We start from the raw sequence: 20,265 nt of genomic DNA, 5'->3' as shown, positions 1-20,265 counted from the left end.
TAAGGCTGAGTGATATTCCATTGTGTGTATACGCCACATGTTGCTTATTCATTTATCTGTTGACGGACACTTGGGATGCTTATACACTTCAGCTACTGTGAATAGTGCTGCTATGAATGTGGATGAACAAATATCCCTTCGAGACCTTGCTTTTGGTTCTTTTTGGTACATGCTCAGAAGGATTGCTGGGTCATATGGTAACTCTATTTTTAATTTTTTGAGGAACTGCCATAGTGTTTTCTACAACAGCTCCACCATTTTACATCCCTACCAATAGCGTACAGGGATTCCAAGTTTTCCATATTTTCATCAACACTCATTGTTTTCTAGGAGTCATCCTAATGGGCTTGAGGTGGCATCTCACAGTTTTGATTTGCGTTTCCCTAATGATTATTGATGCTGAGCAGCTTTTCATGCGTTTTGGCCATTTGTATATCTTCTTGGGAGAGATGACTATTTAAGTCCTTTGCCCATTTCTGAATTGGTTTGCTTGTTTCTCCATGTTATTTATCAAACACCTACTTAACGCACACCCTGTGTCAGTAACATAACTGTGTTACCCTAATAACCTGTAAGACTGGTTTTCTCATGAGAAGCCCAGGCCTGTCCAACATCATGCAACCACAGGATAAGGACCCAAGAAACTTGGCTCCTGAGTTCTCATATGTGATTTCTGGGCTCTGTTGCCTTCTGAAGGACTCCTACCCGCCGCCCCCCCATCCGTTTTTTCCAGTCCTCTTTGGTAAGCCTTGGACATTTAATGGGTCAAAAAAGAGCCGTAAGGGTTGAAGGCAAGGTGGCCCAGATCCCAGAGAGTTGCTATGGGCCCTACCTGGGAGGCAGCCCAGAGTGCTATAAATGTAGGAAACTTGAGGCTCCTGTTTCCCAAGAGGGCCAGAAACAGTTCTTCTAGGGCTATAATCGTTTGTTCCATTCAATGTATTCTCTGCAAGGAATTTCACTGGGAACACAGAAGACACAGCCATAAAACTAAGACGTGTGAGCAGTTATTTTGAGGATAATGTGTCTTGAGGACTCTACGCCCAGGCAAATTTAAAAATAAGCAGGTTTCCAACAACTAAGGATGGGCCAATCTCTGAGGTTATTGAGTAAAAAGTCAACACTGTAAAGTCAATTACACTATTGACAGATACTCTTACAAGGAGATTTCACATCATAATTATATGCAAAGGAACCCAGCAAATACAAGCTGTGTAATGATCAGCTAATAAAAGTAACACTTCATCTATGTCAATAACAGTTTCCGAGTTAAGACAAACAAACATGGCCTTTGCCACTCAGTGGTGGAAAAAAAAATCCCTGAAAGACAAATATTTTCGCTTAAGGAGAAGTCGCTTAGACTCACACAGAAAACCTGTCACACAAAGCAGAGTCGGAAATTGGTCTTTAGTGGGTGAGTCTCTGGCCCTCCCTCCATCCCTGGCTGAACTGATGGGGGCAGTGACATAAACACTGAACACCCCCAGGATCCCTTGGTCACTGTCGTGGGGTCTGGCAGACACCTGCTATTGTTTTAGTCTCCTGTGGGCTGTTTGCCTTTTAACCTTAGCTGAATTCAGGTTCGGCTGACACATGGTCAAATTAAAAAAAAAAAAAAAAATTACAGTGAATGTCAAAGAGCAAAACAAGATCCGTCCCCCACTCCCACCCCAGAAAACTTATTAGTGGGTTTTAGATAGACACTGATTCTGCAGATACCTCCGTGGCTGTGTTTATGTTTATTCTTTCTGGAAGCATCTCAGTGCCTATTATTTGCCAGGCATTTGGGACATAAAGAAGGCAAAGTATTATAAGCAAGGGTCCTTGACCTTACAGAGAGCACACAACACTCCTCTCCCCCCTTCATTTCTCCTAACACTGAAGTGGAACAATGCATTGGTAACGCACAATGGTTTTCTTTATTGGTCATCTCTTCTTTATGGTAACCTGTCTAGTTTTTGCAAACAGCAGTGGCACATTTATTGACAACTTCTCTGATGCTCAGGAAGGTCCTGAGACCTTGCGTGCTTTCATAGTGGACAGACATGTTGTGCCATTTTGCAGCTATTCTCACTCAGCCTCAAACGCACCCTTTTACAGTGTTTCAAAGGCTGGGGCTGGGGCTGGGCTGTTCAAGCCACACGTCTGCTGCACCACCTGGCTTCACATTAGGCTTGGAGAACAGGAGTTGCCACTGAGGGACTGGGAAGGGGGTGGAGCAAGAAAGGACACGCTCCTTCTTGCGTGTGTCCTGTTCACTTGTAGTGGCAGTCCGTTCCTGTAGTAGCTGCTGAATCCAGCTGTGGTCCTCCTAATGCTTACAGAACCAACTTCTTCATGTTCCCTTAGAGGACGTGCGTCAGCAGGAGATCCCGAGATCTCCTAACATCCCTCTGGTCCTTCCATAGGTCCCTCCTCTGAGATCAGAGCCTCTAGCCCAAGCTGAGGGGTACCCCTCGGAGGTCCGGATCTCCGACCCCAGCTCCTCTTCTGAGGTCTGAGCCCCACTCCCATGGGGCAACCATCCCAACCTCTTCCCTTTCTCCTCTTTAGCCCGAGGGGATGCGGCTCCTTCCAGTGACTACCTTCTCCAGGACACCTGGAGATCTCTTTTCACCCTTCCAGTTATCTGGTTAATAACTTCCTATCTGGTTAATGGTTCTTAACATGAAAGTCTCCCTGATTGAATACCTAGTGTTATCTCTGTCTCCTGACTGCACCTGAAACCTGTTTTGTGGTCTTTTACTGTGGAAAAGCCAAAGTGAGGTGCTCGTTGGACTGGATAAGTGGCAGCTCTCTAACCAGAGACAAGACTTCATTGTTTTGCTGTGGTGTTTTGTTATCTTCTAACCAGAACATAACTAGAACACCAACAACAAAAAAAATCAGCATTTTAAATAATGCCTCTTGGGAGTACTAATCAGTAAAACGTATGATAACATACACCACGAGGGTAATAATTAAAATTAGGGGGTGGCTCCTGCTGAAGGCCAACTTGGTCTCATGTCTCTCCCCCCCCATGCGCCTGGCTCTTCTGTGCCCTTCTACGAGGAATGGCTGGAGCCACATCCAGATCCACGTGGCAGGCGCCAAAAGACTGCTCAAGACAACAAACTGAAATCTACACTTAGAATATGCTAATGAACATAGATTGTTGTTCCACATGCAAAGAGTCTACAGTCTCAAAGTCCTGTCAACCAAAAAGGTAAGCCAGGAGGTGAGGCAGAAAAGATGTTAAGTAAGAAAAGAAAATGGAATGTGTTTCTCTCATAATGTGAGGCAAAGGTGCTGATACTTTGGCTGCATGGAAAAGGCTTATCATTTAAGAACTCAAGAATTATTGACCTACAGATAACCAAGAAAGATCCTAGAGAAGTATAAGAGAGGGCCTTCCATATATTTTTGGAAAGTATCACCATGTTGGGCTAGCAGAAATGATAAGTGGTTTTCTAACTTTCTTCTTCTTCTTCTTCTTCTTCTTCTTTTTTTTTTTAACGTTTATTTATTTTTGAGACAGAGAGAGACAGAGCGTGAACAGGGGAAGGGCAGAGAGAGAGGGAGACGCAGAATCTGAAACAGGCTCCAGGCTCTGAGCTGTCAGCACAGAGCCCGACGCGGGGCTCGAACTCACAGACCGTGAGATCATGACCTGAGCCGAAGTCGGACGCTTAACCGACGGAGCCACCCAGGTGCCCCTATTATTATTATTCTAATTCCAACCAAATTCCTTCCTTATCAGGTCCTAGACACCAGCGTCTGCCCTGAAGACTGAGGGACTTCCATCTTGGCAAGACAAGGCTGGCTTGCCAGAAGAGTGAGTGGGAAAGCACCATGCGGTTGTTTCACACGAGTGAGCTCGACGTTGTGTCTCCCTCAGGACCCAGCGAACAGACTTTCTGGGGTGGTTTCCTCTGGGACATGACACTCTAGGGAAGAAAAACGGTCTTCAGGTGCAAACTTGATCCAACAGTGCAGAGTGAGCAAGCAGATGATGCTGTGGAGGGGGGCAATGTGACGGGCCTTCCAAGCAAGAGCCTGGGCAAACCTGAGGAGCCATCAGCCACGTGAGACCCAGCCCATCTACGGCAAGCGAACCATTGACAACAGAGAAGGACACACACACAGGAATTTTACTACACTGAGTCACCCATTAAGGGGCCACAACCAAAACATGGGGGCTTTCAAAGGAAAGGGAAATTCTTCCAGGGCAAGCTCAGAGGCCATGTTCTGAAAAGCTTTGTGAAGCAATCATTTTTGTGATGGACCCTGAAGGAGGTGCATGTGGAGGCTGAGCGAAGTCTACATAGAGGCAACCGAATGGATAAGATCGGCCAACGCTAGACATACCTGGGGAACAAATTTGGTTCGAGGACACCAGAGGACTGGGGTTATGTCAGGCTGATGTGTGGGAGCCATGGAAGGTGTTTCTGCAGACGGCTGGAGAGGCACATTTTAGGAAATGAGTCTGACAGTGGCTGATGGGTGGGCGGGAATGGGCAGAGAAGCGGCAGGAAAATGGGAGGCAGCATCCACACTGGCACATGTAAAAGGTCTAAGCTAGCGAGACACCCTAATCCAGGGCCGGCAGTGGAGATAAGAAGGATGGAAGAAGGAAATTTCCGAAGGAAGAGTTCATGTGGTTTGGCAACTGACCTGATTCTTGGAAGCAGGGGAGTGATGCCCCATGTTATCTCTATCCCACTAACCAAAGGCACTTTTCACACATGATTTTGCATTTCATTCTGGAGGTAGACCGGTTAGCCTAGAATCTAATGAACAACTTGCTCACCACTTCCTTCTCCCCACCTTGTCCCACCTTCTTCAACAAAAAAGCTTAATTTGTCTTCATCTCCTCATCTACAAAGAGACTAAGATAATTTGAGCCCAGAAGGAGAAGCTGGATTGGGGTCCCTGGGGAGTTACTTTGCCTTTTCTTTAAAAAAATTTTTTTAAATTACATTTATTTATTTTTGAGAGACAGAGTGAGACAAGGTGAGAGTGGGGGAGGGGCAGAGAGAGAGGGGGAGACACAGAATCCAAAGCAGGCTCCAGGCTCTGAGCTGTCAGCGCAGAGCCCTATGCAGGGCTCCAACCCACAAACCATGAGCGCATGACCTGAGCTGAAGTCGAATGCCTAACTGAGTAAGCCACCCAGGCGCCCCTACTTGGCCTTTTCTTAACACCCAAACCAGGTTGATTGTCTTCACTCCTTAGAGGCTGGTCCTCTTCATCCCAAGTGGCCCCGTGGGACACATGATGCCCTTCCCACTCCTTCCGGCAGGCTCTGCCCAGCGAGTGCCTCCCTTACCTCACAGCTGCCGTCATTCCAATGGGAGTGATTGGCAACGGCCGAACTCCAGGAAACAGCCCTCGGCTCAGAACCCGTGCTCCATTTTGTATCACTCCTGGAGGAACTGGAAAAACAAAACGGAAGAAGATACCACACGTGAATTCAACGGTGAACATTTCTGTTTTGAGTCAGAAATTCTGGATACATCAGGAAGAGAGAGAGAGAGAGAAAGAAAAGAAGAGAGAGAAAGTGATTATTATAAGCACAAAGAGTGAGCAGTGATAGAAACACACACACACACACACACGCACACACACAGGTAGAAGGGGAAAGAAAGATACCACGCCTCAAGAAAGAGATTCGGTCAGCCATGTCAGACCAATACCTTACAATCAAATTATTGATGCATTGGTTTAAAAAAGGGTGAGTTTTCAAAAGCGGGCTTCAAACATTACTTCCTTGCGTTTATTAAATATAAGCTTTTCTTTCCACTCAGACCCTAACAAGATCTCGAGAACACTAACACAAGTCTAATAGCAATGACCAAACAAAAGCATTTCTTCATGCTTCTCTGGTGATGGTCAGAAGCTGAGAACATCTTTCTATCTGTCCTTAACCTGACAAGAGAAAACAGGAGCCAAAAGAAAAGCAAAGCTGATTTTATAAGCTACTTGGCACCTCAGTGCTCACAACACAGTGTGTGCTCACAATGATTTCGGCCGCCGGAGGAAAGACCCCTTCCTCAGTGTGGCTGGGAGTGGACGGTTGGCAGGGTGGCTCTGGCTCCCGTCTCAGAACCATGCACAGCCCACTCTGGAGGACCCACAGCCTCCTTCCTCGAAGCTTCCCCAAGCAATTCTCCCCAGAGTTCTCTCACCATCCCGCCTTCTCCTAAATACACACATCCCTGGAGCAATCGTAAGCCAACCTTTTTGCCAGTGCGCATCAGATGATGTCTGTTCCCATACAAACCCACAGTGGGCTCACCCCTGTATGAGGGTTTACACCACAGGGGAGCCACAGGACATCCCCGATCGTCCATCTTTTTCGACCTCCCGGACAGCAGTTTCATTAGGTTCAAGCTAATATTCCAACCCTCCTCCGTGTGTCTCCAGGGCCAGGCGTGCATTGGGAAGCACTGAGGCAGGGCTTGGAGTCTTAGCTTTCATTTCGGTTTCTCTTGTGTGACTTTGTGCAAGTTACTGAAATCTCTTCTTCCTTCTCGGAACAGTGTCCTAGGAACCCTTCTGCCGTCAATGTCCCGAGTCCCCAGGGCTCTGGCTGTGTCCATGGAGCCCCCCGCACAGTCTCATCCAGAGGCAAGGTGGATAAATCATGCCTTCTCAAACAAAGAGCCTCTAGAAAATTATACATACAAAAATGAAAACCCTTCTGGATATTAAGTGTTAAAGTCAGTATTATTTGTGTAGAACACTCTTTACAAAATACAGACTTTTTATTCCTGTAATGTTTAGGCCTCTAAGGGCATGTTTCCATAAATTTTCTGAACCTTTAACTAGAGGTCTTTCATGTAGGATAAATGTCCACTCCTGAACATGGATGATGTTATACAGACCGATTCCTAGAGAATTCTGTGGCTCTTGCTAGAATTTTTGCTATTTCTCTTCCAGGTTTGTGTAAGGCTCTTGCTATTGGGTTTTATAAAAGGTGGATGGGAGACAAAAACCAGCACTTAAACCAGGTACTACTAATGTAGTCCAGGGGTCCAGAATCTTTCCATTCACTTACCACATTTAACCGTGACAGTAGGCTGAACTAGATCAGGAACTCTTACCCGTTCCTTACTATCAGCCTGGTTTCGGATAGCAGATCATCTGAGACAGGAGACTTACCAGGTATCTAAAAGCATGAAACCTGTTATAATGTAATACTGGAGGGAAGTATCCTATTTTGCTTCGTTGATGAGTTCTTTCTAAGGAAGAGCATCTAAAATTTATATTAACTGATCTACATACTCATTTCAAGACCTCCTCTACAGCTACAAGACGGCGTGGTATTAGTGTGAACACAGACACACAGATCGTGGAAGAAAACAGAATCCAGAAATAGACCCGCAAATATGTGGCCAACTGACTTTTGGCAGAAGGCATCAAGACAATACGATGAGGGGAAGCAGAGTTACAACAACCGGTGATCCATTCAGGAAAAAATGAGCCTTGGTCCTTACCTCCTGGCCATACACGAAAGTTAATTAGAAATGGATCATAATGCAAATGTAAGAACTAAAATTAGAAACGTTTTAGAAGAAAATATAGGAGGAAAAATACCAGCAATTCCCAAGGACAGACATGCAAAAATCAGTAGGACTCTAGAGTCTGTAGAAGAGGCTTCAGGTTGCTTGAAAAGAGAGGCTTTTAGTTTGTCTGTCTGTTTTGGAGATCGCGGGAGAGGGTTTTTCAGTTATCTTGCTGTATGGTAGTCTCGTTGAAATGGCCAGAAACCACAGGCTCAGTCCCATTCTGATAATACCAGTGAAGATATCAGTCACTAAAGATCTCATCTAGAACGGCGAGCAAATCTGATAGAAAGGACTACTTGTTAAAATCACTTAAACGCTTAAAATCTGCACCACAGTCGTAATTCTTGCCAGCAAAATTATTACAGTCCCATATACAGACTGTATCGATGCATGGATTAACATACCGAGTATCTGCTTATGTATTCCATGAAGGGGACGCAGGGTCGCCACAGCTAAGTGGGACAGACAGAGAATTAAAGAGGCAATGGAAATACACTGTGGTAAGCGGGGCGAGCGGCCTATAGGCATGAAGGATGGAGGCATCTAACCCGAAGTAAAGGGTGTCTGGGAAGACTTCCTGTAGAACTCCAATCGGAGTTGGCATTCAAAGGCACAAGAACGGCACATACAAGGCCTGGAAGTAATAAAAATTACGATGTGCACAAGAACAAAAACTAACTTGGCTAAAGCGTATGATCCCTCTGCGGGAATGAGGTGCGTTTGGGCTTCATCCCATGGATATGGGGAAAACCATGAAAGGGTTCTGAGCGGGGGAAAAGGTCTGCAGCACGGTGGCTGAGAGCCAGACTCTGGATGTTGGAGGGGTCCAACACCATCTTTGCATCCCATCTCTGGGTCTGCATCCCATCTCTGTCATTTACTGCTTGTGTCCCCTGAGCAAGCCACTTAAGAGGATGGGGACAGAAATGGTATTTATCTCACAGAGTGGAGATTTAACTGAGTTAATAAAGGCACTACTGTTATGCAAAATTACCTGTTAGTCATCAATATTATCATCATCAACATCAACATAACCAACATCCCCTGAGCATCCTGAGGCAGCCTGTGTTTTCTCCATTCTAGGTGAGCCCCAAGTCCACAAGAACAGAACAGAACAAACCCAGACCACGTTGGAAGAACTCAGCCATCTTCCCGGTCACAGAACGTAGCTGGAGGAACGGTGACAGCTCTTATGGGGCTTCTGGTCCCATGTCAGAGTCACCCCTGTGGGAAATACCTGAAACACCTATAATTCTGGGACAAAGACTGGGGTGCCCTGGACAGTGAAGACAGCAGATGGGAGTCATATAGCATGGCCAGGGAGTCATCTGCCAGCCAAAGGAGAAAAGCAACCCCAAGGACAGTGCCCTAAGCCCAGAGTCCTCTGCCCAAGCGCCTAGAACTGTTATGCCCCAGGGGGGATGCCCTACAGGGAGAGGAACAAAGAAAGGAAGTGAGCACAGACTGGGGACCAGGCTCTTTTCGTGTCTTCAGCTCATCTCAGCCTCCAGGGAAGAAGTGCTCTGCAGTGGTTAAGAGTACAAGCTCAGGGCAACATGGCCTCCGTCCACCCCCAGTCTCGCCTCCCCACTAGCTCTGCAGCTTTGGGCAAGTGCCTCAGTTTCCTCAGCTGCAAACCTGGTATAAACAGCTCATAGGAGTGTTGCTGAGTGTTAAATAAGACGACTGATGTAAATTGCTTAGTTCGGCGGCCGGTCCATTATATAAGCTCTTCATCACCATCTTGTTCGTCCTTCCACTATCCCATGCACCTCTCTACCTTCCTCTTACTAATTATAAGGAACAGGGCCTAAGGGGGGGGTTGGGGGGGGGGGTGGAGGTCAAGACAGGGAGAAATTCTTCCAGCCTTTTATGCTTTTTAGATATCTCAACTCTGCATTTGCCCACATCTTCCGGATTAATGAAGTGTATTCACTTCAAAGAGAATCTCACGGACGAAGCTATTCCGCAGCACTAAAAAGGCTTTCCCTGAGCCATTTCCTGAACCTCACAGACTTCTGGCACATAAACTAGGCTCTTCTCCTGACTCCTGGAGTTTGCTCTCAAATGAGCTGCAACTGAATGCTGCCTCTGCCAACCAAACCTGGCACTTCTCAGTCCTCATTACTGGCAGCGCTTTTCATGTTGGGATGGTGATGTGTTCATATTTGCTCATGGGCTGCCAGAAGCCAGCTGTGACACTTAACTATTCTCCCATCTTTTCTCCTTCCTGTCTCCATCCCCAAGCGTCAGGAACGTGGCTTCTGGAAAACGAATCACAGCCTGTCTAAAATGTCTGTGAGGTCCATATTAACCAGTCTTTGGTTCTGGGGACTCGGAGGGAGCATGAATCCATTCCTCAGCTGTTTTCCTATCAGCACGGTCTATCTACCCCTTCCTTTTCCTCTGTATTGCCCTCAGGGTAAATCAGACCGAGCCCTTTACAACCAGCCCGTCCCACCCAGTGTATTGAAATTGTACTGAAATTGTACCATGGCTCCAGCCCTCCAGCCCAGAAGAGTATAGTGAGAAAACTGGATATGCTTGTGGCGGTCACTGCAAAAGGCACAGGCCTCCAGCAACCATCCTTTCCTGTAAGATCAGTTCAACATTCAGCTTTTACACACAAGAAGACACATCTCTGAGATTCTCGGGTTCCTGGGACGAGGCGCCAAGGACAGGGGCCCCACGGCTCCCAATTCTTGCTGACCATCCCCTTTCTCTTACAGTGTAGAGTGACTCTAAACTTACTTATTTTTAGGCAATAAGGAAGTAACACGCAGAAAGAGGAGTGAACCAAGCAGCACTGCTCACCGTGATCTAAGCGTGATCACCTGGAGGACCCAAGAAAACCGTCTGTGGCACAAGACAAACTTCCCTCCACGCTCCGCCACCCTCGGTGTGGCCCTGTCCCAGCCTCCCCAGCCTCCTTCCCGATGCTCAGCTTCCTTGATTTTCACGGCTTCTAAAATTAACCTCTGAGCTCCTGCTGCCTTTGGAGGGCAGCCCTGGCTGACACTACCAGAGGCCATAAGTTGAGCAGCAAGTGCTTCCGATAATCCTTCCCCTTCCCAAAGTGGGACTTTCCACCTGCTTACTTGGAAAGATGCTGGGGAGGGGGCTGGAATGGGGGAGCCTCCGTCCTGGTCGCCTTTCTTCTCCAGTGCCTGGTGTGCTGGATGCACACTGTTGCTCCAGGGGGTGTGGAACGCTGCCTCCTTCCCTCACCTCTGCTGTCCCATTTTGTTGTTTTGTTTATCATCCAGAGTTCCTCTCTGGGAACATTCCAACTAGGGATTATATAAGCCTTTGAAGATGAGAATGGTGATCTTACTTCCTAACAATCCCTCCATTGGGGTTAAAGATGACTCACAGGGCTTGTCAGAGGGGAACAGCAAAGCAGGTACTTAAGTAGACTCTAGAAGCTGGAATTAGTCTATATGGCTACTTTGAAGGGAGAAGGAGAGGTGGATGGGTCTAGAAGCACAATCCAAAGTTCAAGAGATAATGCAGCAGCAATGTCCTGTGCTGAGTTTTCTGGAAGTGGTGTCCTATAGCACATGCAAGACACAACAGCATACCTTCTAGAATGTTCCCCATGCTGCAAAGTGGAAAGTCTGGAAAAGATAACATCATCACTGGGGCTCCGGGGGATGGGGGTGGGGACAAAATGTTGAAGCCTGCGGTTTTGATTAGATGCACTCCGCTGCCTCATTGAAAGTGAAGCATCCGGTCGCCAGGAGAGACTGATGGGACCCATAAGGAGCCAGCTCAAGTAATACCAGGGGCAGGGTCCGGGGCAGGCTGAGCTCCCTTGGGGCACTGTGGGACCCCTCAAAGATAAAGGGGCCTGGCTGACTGTGATTCTCACCAGTTTCTTGAGAAGTTTCCTTTGTACGATCTACTCAGCTTGGACTGTGGACGGTGGCTGGTTTGCCAGCCCTGAGCTAGCTTTGCAGATGCTGGGCGCAGGGAAGGAAGAGAGGAAACAATCTAAGTGGCTGCTGTACGGTGACCTTAAGTGGGGCGGCTATGAAGGTCGATGGCAAAGGAAAAGCCTTTCAAGTCACCCAAGCCAGGCTCTTACTGTTGGAAGTGACAGCAGCAGACAGACGAGCCTGGTGGCCCCTGTTCAAACAGCATCCTAGCCCAGGAGGGGAAAACAAGGGGCTATAAATAGTGCATGAGGAGGCTCTGTAAACAGAGCTCGGCCACAGCGCAGCCTGGGGGCGGGACACAGGCAGTTCCGTGCAGATGCGAACCTGTGCTCCCCGTGCGTGGGCAGAGGGGACGCCTGAATGCTATGCACCCACGTCCACACCGGGACACGTGCATACAAACACCACGAGGCAGGCCGCCCGCCCTCCACCACTAGGGCTGGGTGTCTGCCGCCTCTGAACCTTTTTGGTGAGGAATCACCTTCCACTTTTTGCAGGCCTTGGGGGCAGCTGGCAGGGCAGGAGTATGGAGGCTGCACCACAGAAAGTATCTACCCCTTCTCCCTTCAGGAGGCCAGACACTCACCGAATCCCAGGAAAAGAAACACGCAACATAAGATAAGGACAAGGGGAGCGGGAGGAAGACGGAAGCCGAGAAGTGCTAAGAGAAGACGGAGGCCCCCGGCTGGAGACACCCCCACCCCCCGCCTTGCCCCCGACTCCTTTACTGGGAGGCTGACCAGTGGCCACCTGGCTTCCCAAGTGCACACCGTAGACACTCAGTGTATGTTCACTTCTTTCCTAAAGTCCTGTTCACATCTTCAGGGGATTTGCTCCGGCCTGTTGACCATGTGCTAGCTTGACCATTAGGGGATTTTACTAGAGATTGGGGCCAGATGGGAAGGAGAACACAAAGATGATGCTCCTACCCCCTCCCTAGTCTTTACATTTATTTCTTGGAGGCTCCTGCCAATGGGCCTCTCCTTCCCCGACTTTTGTGGGCTTCCTGGTTCCTGCCTTCTAGGACACTGGAGCTGTCTTCTTGGCCCGGAGCTTTCACGAAGGCCGGGCTGAGGCTGAATTTCTCACAGAGCTAACACTGAGGAAGAAAGCCTTCTAAAAAAGCCCTACAGCTTTGACACATGAACACTGAACTTTTAAAACTTAAATTCTGCATTTCCATGCAAGTAAGACTATGGATACCCTGAAAAAATAATTATAGTTTGAGTGTTATAGTGAGGGAGCGGGGAGAAGTTCATTTAGCCACTACTGATAATGGACTTCCATGGAAGCTGCTAGGGATCCGTTAATGACCAATCCCCCTGCCTCCTTCCCTCTTAATTCCATCATTCTGGTTCATCAAGAACTTTTCTTTAAGCCAGTGGTCCCTGTGCACAGTGGCCGGGTGCTAACGAAGATGCTCCTGAATCTTCTACGGCTCTGACGAAAAAAGTGTTTTCCTCACTGTTAAGTCATGCAACATGACTCCCAAAACTGTTTCAGACTGTAACTTGGTTACAATCTGCACTCTTCCTGCAATGTCATCTGAGAATGGAGTTTTGTTTTGTTTTCAATTTCTCTGCAACTTCAAACGTCATTTAAAAACCACATTACAGGGTAACTGCTAGTCACTGGGCTGTGCTAGTTACACAAGTGCTTAGCAATGGCGTTTGCTTCTCGGAGGTGTGGGCAGCCTCTAACACTTCAACTGATGGCAATCTGAGATTAGCCAAGAAAGAAAGGGAATTCTACGCCTTTCGGAGCAGGTAATGGCAGCCCCTGCCAGGGGGATGAGTCTCTCCTGAGACACATCTCTCGGGTCTTTTAAAAGAAGGAAGGAGAAAGGATAGACTCAAATTTCCCAAAGCTGCGGGGAAGGCTGTGACCAGTGGAGGGCTGTTAACAAAAGCACCCGAGAATGAACGTGGGGGATTTCCCTGACTCAGGGAGCCAGAGCCCCAAACAAGCTGAGGGCCCAGCCCCAAGAATGAGCCCGGTGGGTGCTGGGGTCTGCTGCATCACCTTATCAGCGTCTTCCGTCAACAGGAGGCTGCCACACAGCAATGTCCTGAGCAGACCCCAGGAAGTGAGCTGGCTACCTGCTCAACAGGGTTCTGGGCGGGGGTGAAGTGGGGACCGGGGAACTAGCTTCAAGTCAGGAGGACGAGGGGACAGACAGATTATCTCCATTTAAGGTCATTGTTCATCACTCGGGAAGGAGACCTTTCCAAGGTGTAGCTCAGAGGTGGGAAAAGACACAATAGAAGACAAGTTCAAGGAAGAAGAAGAGCTGTTTCAAGCTTGACACTGCTCAGTGGCCAACGGCCGGTGAAGACAGGAGCCCTGCTTGGCTACATTAGCCCGGCCCTTCTCTATGACAGCTTGGAAGACTGGTGGGGATGATGCGGGGTGTGGGGTGGGGGTGCATCATGATGGTTCATTTCAAGGATACTTCAAGCTCTTGCGTCCCCGTCTTGCCGGACTTTCCTCTCCTCTCTAGCTATAAAGCGGCAGCCTGCTATTAATGAGGTCCCAAAGGGGAAAGAAATTTCTGTAACTAGGCACTGCTCAGTTCCATCACTGTTAGGCTGGCCCCACAAAGCCTCTTCTAGCAGAAACTACAAACTCACAGGAACTATTCCTGCAGGACAAAGGAAGTTCTCTCCGCGGGAATCCATTATGGGGTCTGCTTCCCTTCCCCCAAGTCTTAAGCCCTGAGATTATATTAAAACTTTGTCATCTCGGAAACACACCTATGCATTCATTCACACATAGGCATGGCCGCATGTCTGCAGGCATATGCATGTAATCATGCACTTAGGTAAACTTTTAAAGGGATTCTACAAGGGAAGTTCTACTTGAGAATTAGTTCTTCCTATGGCCTGGTATATAAATGAGAAGGTTAAGTTCACAAACTACGGTGCTGTAGGCTATAGAAATATCTACTCACAACCTGCTTGTATCTCAGGGGGAGTATTCAAAAGCATCATGGCACTGGCAGCATCAATGTCAGGATCTGGAAAAATCAACCAATAAATAACATTATTTACAACGGGGCCGGTGTCTGTGTGTGTTTTTTTTCCCCCTGCAAGTTACAGTTTATGAAAGCAACAGAGAAAAAAAAAAAAATCTGGGAACAAGATGAGCTATCCCAAAGGTGACTTTCTTCCCGTTTGCATTTGAGAGGAAGAAAGGTATTCTAGAATGAGATTTAAGGGGCAGGTTAGTAAATTTCGCAGACAAAGCATGGTCCTTCCTCATTTCGCTCATTTCATAATCTGACTATATGTTCCTGATAAGTTGCTGATCTATGCACCCCTACAGCTTACTCCTCTGGCACGGAGGAGTAGGGGAGTGGGGTGACAATAGGACATTTAGCTACAGAAGTCTTTGATGAACTGGGGAAGCTCACAGCACCGAGAAGAGAAAGCCCTAAATATACCTGCATCTAGTGAGATACAAACAAGACGTCGGATCATTTCCATCTGTCAGCAGAATGTAATTGTACTTTACGAGACGGTGTGTGCACACAGTGGTGGTAGCAGAAGTGGTGAAGGCATTAATACACACACACACACACACACACACACAGACACACACACACTTAAGATATAAAGAAAACATGAAAGTTATGATGCTGAGGGCACAGCGTTTGCTTCCACATCTATTACTGCTTTTAATATGAGACAAAAAGAATACTCATCACCTCGCTGCTATAATTCTTAATAGGTTTCTGAATCCTTACTGATCCACCAGTTGACAGATGGCAGGTTATATAGAGACAGAGAAAAAATATTATCCTTTTATAACTAAATTCATTTTCCTCTGAGAAACAGCAGCGCTGCTGCTATGGAAATGAAAGTCACCATGGCAACAGTAAACAACTCCCAAGAATGGTCACTGAATAGGCTGAAAAGAACATCTGCCCCAGAACAGCGTCCCAGCTGCCCTGGGGCGAAATTCGCTAATAGTGCAGTGATGCCCCGTGACAGAAGCTGCCGCCTGTGCCCTGTCCGAATAAATGAAGTGTGCAATTGAAGTCGACATCAAAATGCCTGCCCTTGCAGATTACTACCTCTGCGTCCGCTAAACCCAGTGACTAATGATGGGGGGTGGGGGTGGGCAGGGGGGCTCGTACTTGTCAGTTTTTGTACAAATTACATGCCAAAAAATTCAATTTACTACTAATGGCTCCACGGCACTTTATTTTGGGTATTATGCTAGGAAATGACTTTTTTACTGTTTAAAAAAAGTACATTTTTCATACTTCATATGTGCAGTTTAATTCCAAGGGAGTAATGTGATACAGTATAAAGCCCCACAAGCGATTAATAATATGGATGACGCTGGTTCTAGAAGACAGCGTCTCAAAAAAATGGGGGAGGGGGGAAAGAACTTTAGAGGCCAGTTTCGATTTCGCCTGCAGGAGGCCCCTTACTTACACTCTGTAATGGAGTGAAGGTTTATGTTAATAGCATGAGGAACAGGTAAATTAACTTATTTGGCAACTCCTGGGGTGACATTTCTAAAACAGTCATCGTTCCCCACTGCTATAAAAAAAAACATATATATATATTAGTTGAGCTGAAAGACTTAAGGTCCTATTCATGGTTCCCAGGGTTCCTGCTGCCCCTATGCCCCCGTCTCCCCACACAGCGTGTTGCCAAAAGCAGGTCTCTTAGGTTCTGGAAGGTTTTATGGAGGGACTGAGGTCTTCTCCCACTTCCTCTTTTTGGAAAGGGCCCCTTCCTCTTTCAGGGCCGAGAAAACACACCTGTTTCTTGGCAGAGCAAAGATTCTTTGCCATCTTTGAGAACGCAAGTGTTGCCAGCAACCAGGGCTTGGCCCGGGTGCCTGGCCCCGGCCTCCCCAGGCAACTCTTACCCAGACTTTTCCTCAACGACCAGGAGGTCCGATGGGGACAGACAGAACAAGAGGAAATACAGGTAAAATGTCAGGAGCCTCTTCCTGTTTGTTTTCCCAGAAAATTAAAGAAAGTATTTCTTTATTCTTCAGAAACACACGACCACCGGAGAAAGGTACAAAGGGCCACAGAGAGAAAGACACAAGACATGAGAAAGAGAATCTTGAACCAAAAGAGCAGCAGCACGCACACGAATTTCGCGGAACCTAAGAGGCAACTTGGGAAGTGCTTCAGGCCCACAAAACATCACTGGGACCCCCGCCCCCCCCATCCCATCTGAGCCAAATAAACACAGCGACTCATTCAGGACAAGTCCCTCCAGTGCTTCCTTCCGAGCAAGCAGACGTGCTATGCCACCTTAGGTGATGCGTTTTCTGTGAGCACACTGTGGGTCTCCCTGAAAGATTTAATTCTCTGTGGTCAGGAGAGACCACTGATGGTTTACATCTTTAGGTAACAGAGAGGCTTTCTGATGGAAGTATTCCTATTCCAATAGGACACTTGAATCCAGAGTGCTTGTTTGGAGTTTTTTGGCTGGAAGGTTTTAGGCACTTGCACAACTGTTTTGGGGCTAGGGGCTGGAGGCACAGCTGATTCTGAAGGATAACAAGGTCAAGGACTAGATGGAGGGGAGGATGAGCAGTGGGTTGACTGCATACGAGTTTCCCTGGGCTTCAAAGAGAGGTTTTTCTTCCCGTAAATGGTTCAATCCAGCTTATCAGCATAAGAAAAGAGAAAGATATTTTGGTCAGGAACTCTTTTCAGGAATGAAGATCTACTTGGTCAGGCGTACCCTTCACCCTTCGTTGTTGCATCTCTAGGGACCTGGGTGAGGGGTCCAGGAAAATACAGAAGCACTACTCTCTTTATTTTTGGTGAGTACAATCTTCCAAAATGAGGATGCTAATTTAGCATCCTCACACAGAATCCCCAAATCAGTTGCCCCTGCTTAATTCAGTCTAACACCAAGCGTGCCATCATGGATGCTTAATAAAGTTATGACCATCCTCAAACCAGAGCCAATCTCAAGCCTGGATTAAAAAATTCCTCCTCTGCTCATGGTTCAGTAACAAATGTTACTTCTCCTTTGGACCAGTTCCCAGCGCCCCATTTCAATTTTCATCTTTAATGCGGTTGTCTTGTTCCATTGCCTCTTCTCTGCAGTACAAGGCTGAAAAACGGTCACACACCTCAAAGATGCTTTCAAATCCTCTTCTCGCGAAGGTACATACACAAATACATTATGCTACGGTGATGGAAATAGGTAACAGAGCCTCTAGAAACAACAGTTCTGTTTCTTAGATTAAAAAAAAATAGATTAAAAAAAATATACAGATATGGCACTTCATTTTCCCCCAAAATGTGGAGATGGGTTTCTCTGGGGCACGGGGAAAGGGGGAGGGCCTTTTCTCTGTGAGTGATGGGAAAAGAAGTAGTCGAGGCATGAGAACTCCTGGGGTCAAGTCCTCAGTCTGCTGCTAATTAACATGTGACTTTAATTGTGCAGGGGTGGAGTTCATTTCTTTTAAAATCGTGGTGGGTGGTTGTAGACTTGGGAGCGGACTGGTTGGTCTTCCAACTCATTCCACATAGTTCCTAGCTCTGCCTATAAAGTCCCCTGACTTCGTCTTCCTTTTCTGACCTGTGGCTGCCGGGACTATGGACTCCAAAGAGCACCTACCAAATGGCGCATTTATTTCAACGCTTTTGGAGGAAGTGAACACCCTCAGTAAGGCTGGAAGGATGCCCTATTGCTTCTGGAAAGCCATGACCCGTCATTCTGGGCATCTGCTGGGTCCACTCTGAGCAATCCATCCGGCCTGGCCCAGGCGTCTTGTGGATTTGGAGTGTAGCTTCTGTCTGCATTCGTTCTCCTTCTTCTGGGATCTGGGCTCATGGAGAAGTGACTGCAGAGTCGACCTATTTTAACTAAGAATATGACGGACGGTTGGAAGTCGTGGCCGTAGAACTGCTGCAGAAACGTGAGCACTGTCCTTAGCATCACTGAGCTGACTGATCTAACAAAACAATAACGAAGCATGGCCTATATGGAAAGCCGAAGAATTACAACCAGTGATTCTCTTAGAAATCATTTAATTGTCCATAGGTCTAACACGTTTATTTCTCCCCACTCCTCCTCATAAACTGAAATGTTTTATAGGACGATGAAAGGTCTTTACAATACTAAATAAAAAAAGATTCACGAAGCATAAAAAAAAAAAAAAAACAACCACGATGAACAGATGACACCCATGTGGACAGAAATTATGGGATACAAGGACATGATGCTCAATCAAATGCACACACCAAGGTGCTCCTATTTTCTCACCTTTTCCACTAACAAGTGAGCCCTGTTACGGGGCTCCCCCTCACCTGCCTGTATTCCCAACACCTGGAACAGTGCCTGGAACATAGGGGTGCTAGATAAATAGTTGTCGAACTAGCGAACGGATGGCTTATCCAAGAGCTGTCTGGGGCTGCCGCTGCTCATTCCAGGGCCAAAGCCTTTTTTTTTTTTTTTTTTTTTTTTTTAGTTTACTTGCTTAATTTTGAGAGAAAAAGAGAGAGCTTGAGCAGGGGAGGGGCAGAGAGAGAGGGAGAGAGAATCCCAGGCAGGCTCCATGCTATCACCGTGGAGCCCAGTGTGGGCCTTGAACCCAAAAACCTTGAGATCGTGACCTGAGCTGAAACCAAGAGTTGGACGCTTAACCAAATGAACCATCCAGGCACCCCTCTTTTCTTTTTTAAGAAAGAGTGATTTTAAGAAAAAGTTAGCACACTAAAAAAAATTAATTAATTAATTTTTAAGTAAGCCCTAAGCCCGATGTAGGGCTTGAACTCATGACCCTGAGATCAAGAGTCGTATGCTCTACTGAGCCAGCCAGGCACCCCAGAGCATAAACCTCTTCATGTGCAGTGGAATCCCCTGGAAACTCCAGAAAACCAAATGTCAGGCCCCACCTCAGATGACACTTGAGTTTTGCAAAAGTTCACCAGAGGATTCTGATGTGTAGGAAAGGTAAAGGACCACCTTTAGTAATAGAAAATCAAGGGTATATGAATACCATCCAAAGTGAGTCCATGCCAAGTACTCCCCAGAAATCTGTTACCATCTCTAACATCACTAGGTCTCTTTGCTTTGAAATATCTTTATCCACTTTCTGCAATGCTGCATGAGTACAATGCCGCACATCTGAAAGTATTCAGTTAGTCCGTGAAAATGGAGAAAAAAATGCTTGGGATAACTTTTAGGGCCAAGGAGACAAGAAATAGATGAAAACAATAAACAAGCAAGCAAATAAATAAAAACCCTGATTAAGGTATACATTCCCAGGCAAATTCTGGATGCGTGTGATTTCATTTATGTACACTCCATGTACTAAGGAAGTGGTTTTTCAATCAGGGACGATTTTGTACCCCTTCCCTCCAGGGGCATATGGCAGTGTCTGGAGACATTCTTCTAAAAGAATTTTTTATTTTTGAGAGAGACAGAGAGTGAGCAGGGGAGGGGCAGAGAGAGAATCCAAAGCAGGTTCCAAGGCTCTGAGCTGTCAGCACAGAGCTGGATGCGGGGCTTGAACTCACCAACTGCAAGATCATGACCTGGGCCAAAGTCAGACACTTAACCGACTAAGCCACCCAGGTGCCCTGTCTGGAAACAGTTTTGATTGTCATGACCGGCTGGGAGGGGAAGGTAATACTGGCATCTCGTGGGTAGAGCTCAGGGATGCTGCTCAGAATTCCACAGTGTATGGGAGAGCCCCCCTACAACAAAGAATTATCCAGTCGCAAATGCAAACAGTGCTGAGGCTGACAAACTCTGTAATAAGCTATGTGTACATGCGCTGTGGTC

At 47.0% G+C, this 20,265-nt stretch overlaps 1 protein-coding gene and 1 long non-coding RNA gene across 6 annotated transcripts in view; one reads left to right on the top strand and one right to left on the bottom strand.

The window, feature by feature from the left end:
• Positions 1-20,265, bottom strand: part of FOXN3 (forkhead box N3) — a 297,410-nt gene that overhangs the window by 10,904 nt on the left and 266,241 nt on the right. For 3 of the 5 annotated variants that reach the window (XM_049612347.1, XM_049612348.1, XM_049612345.1), the window contains 2 exons: positions 14,439-14,504; positions 5,309-5,414 (listed from right to left, as the gene is read on the bottom strand). In XM_049612347.1, the coding sequence (XP_049468304.1) occupies positions 5,309-5,414; positions 14,439-14,504 (172 nt within the window). The remainder of the gene's footprint in view (positions 1-5,308; positions 5,415-14,438; positions 14,505-20,265) is intronic. The other 2 variants (XM_049612349.1, XM_049612350.1) reach the window with 2 other exon arrangements.
• Positions 13,163-14,403, top strand: LOC125909269 (uncharacterized). Its single transcript, XR_007453625.1, has 2 exons — positions 13,163-13,254; positions 13,684-14,403. It is a non-coding gene; the product is annotated as an uncharacterized LOC125909269 (long non-coding RNA).

Source organism: Panthera uncia (genome assembly GCF_023721935.1).
Source record: "Panthera uncia isolate 11264 chromosome B3 unlocalized genomic scaffold, Puncia_PCG_1.0 HiC_scaffold_1, whole genome shotgun sequence".
Taxonomy (NCBI): Eukaryota; Metazoa; Chordata; class Mammalia; order Carnivora; family Felidae; genus Panthera; species Panthera uncia.
The sequence above is the reverse complement of the archived record's forward strand: the minus strand, read 5'-3'. Positions and strand labels throughout refer to the sequence as shown.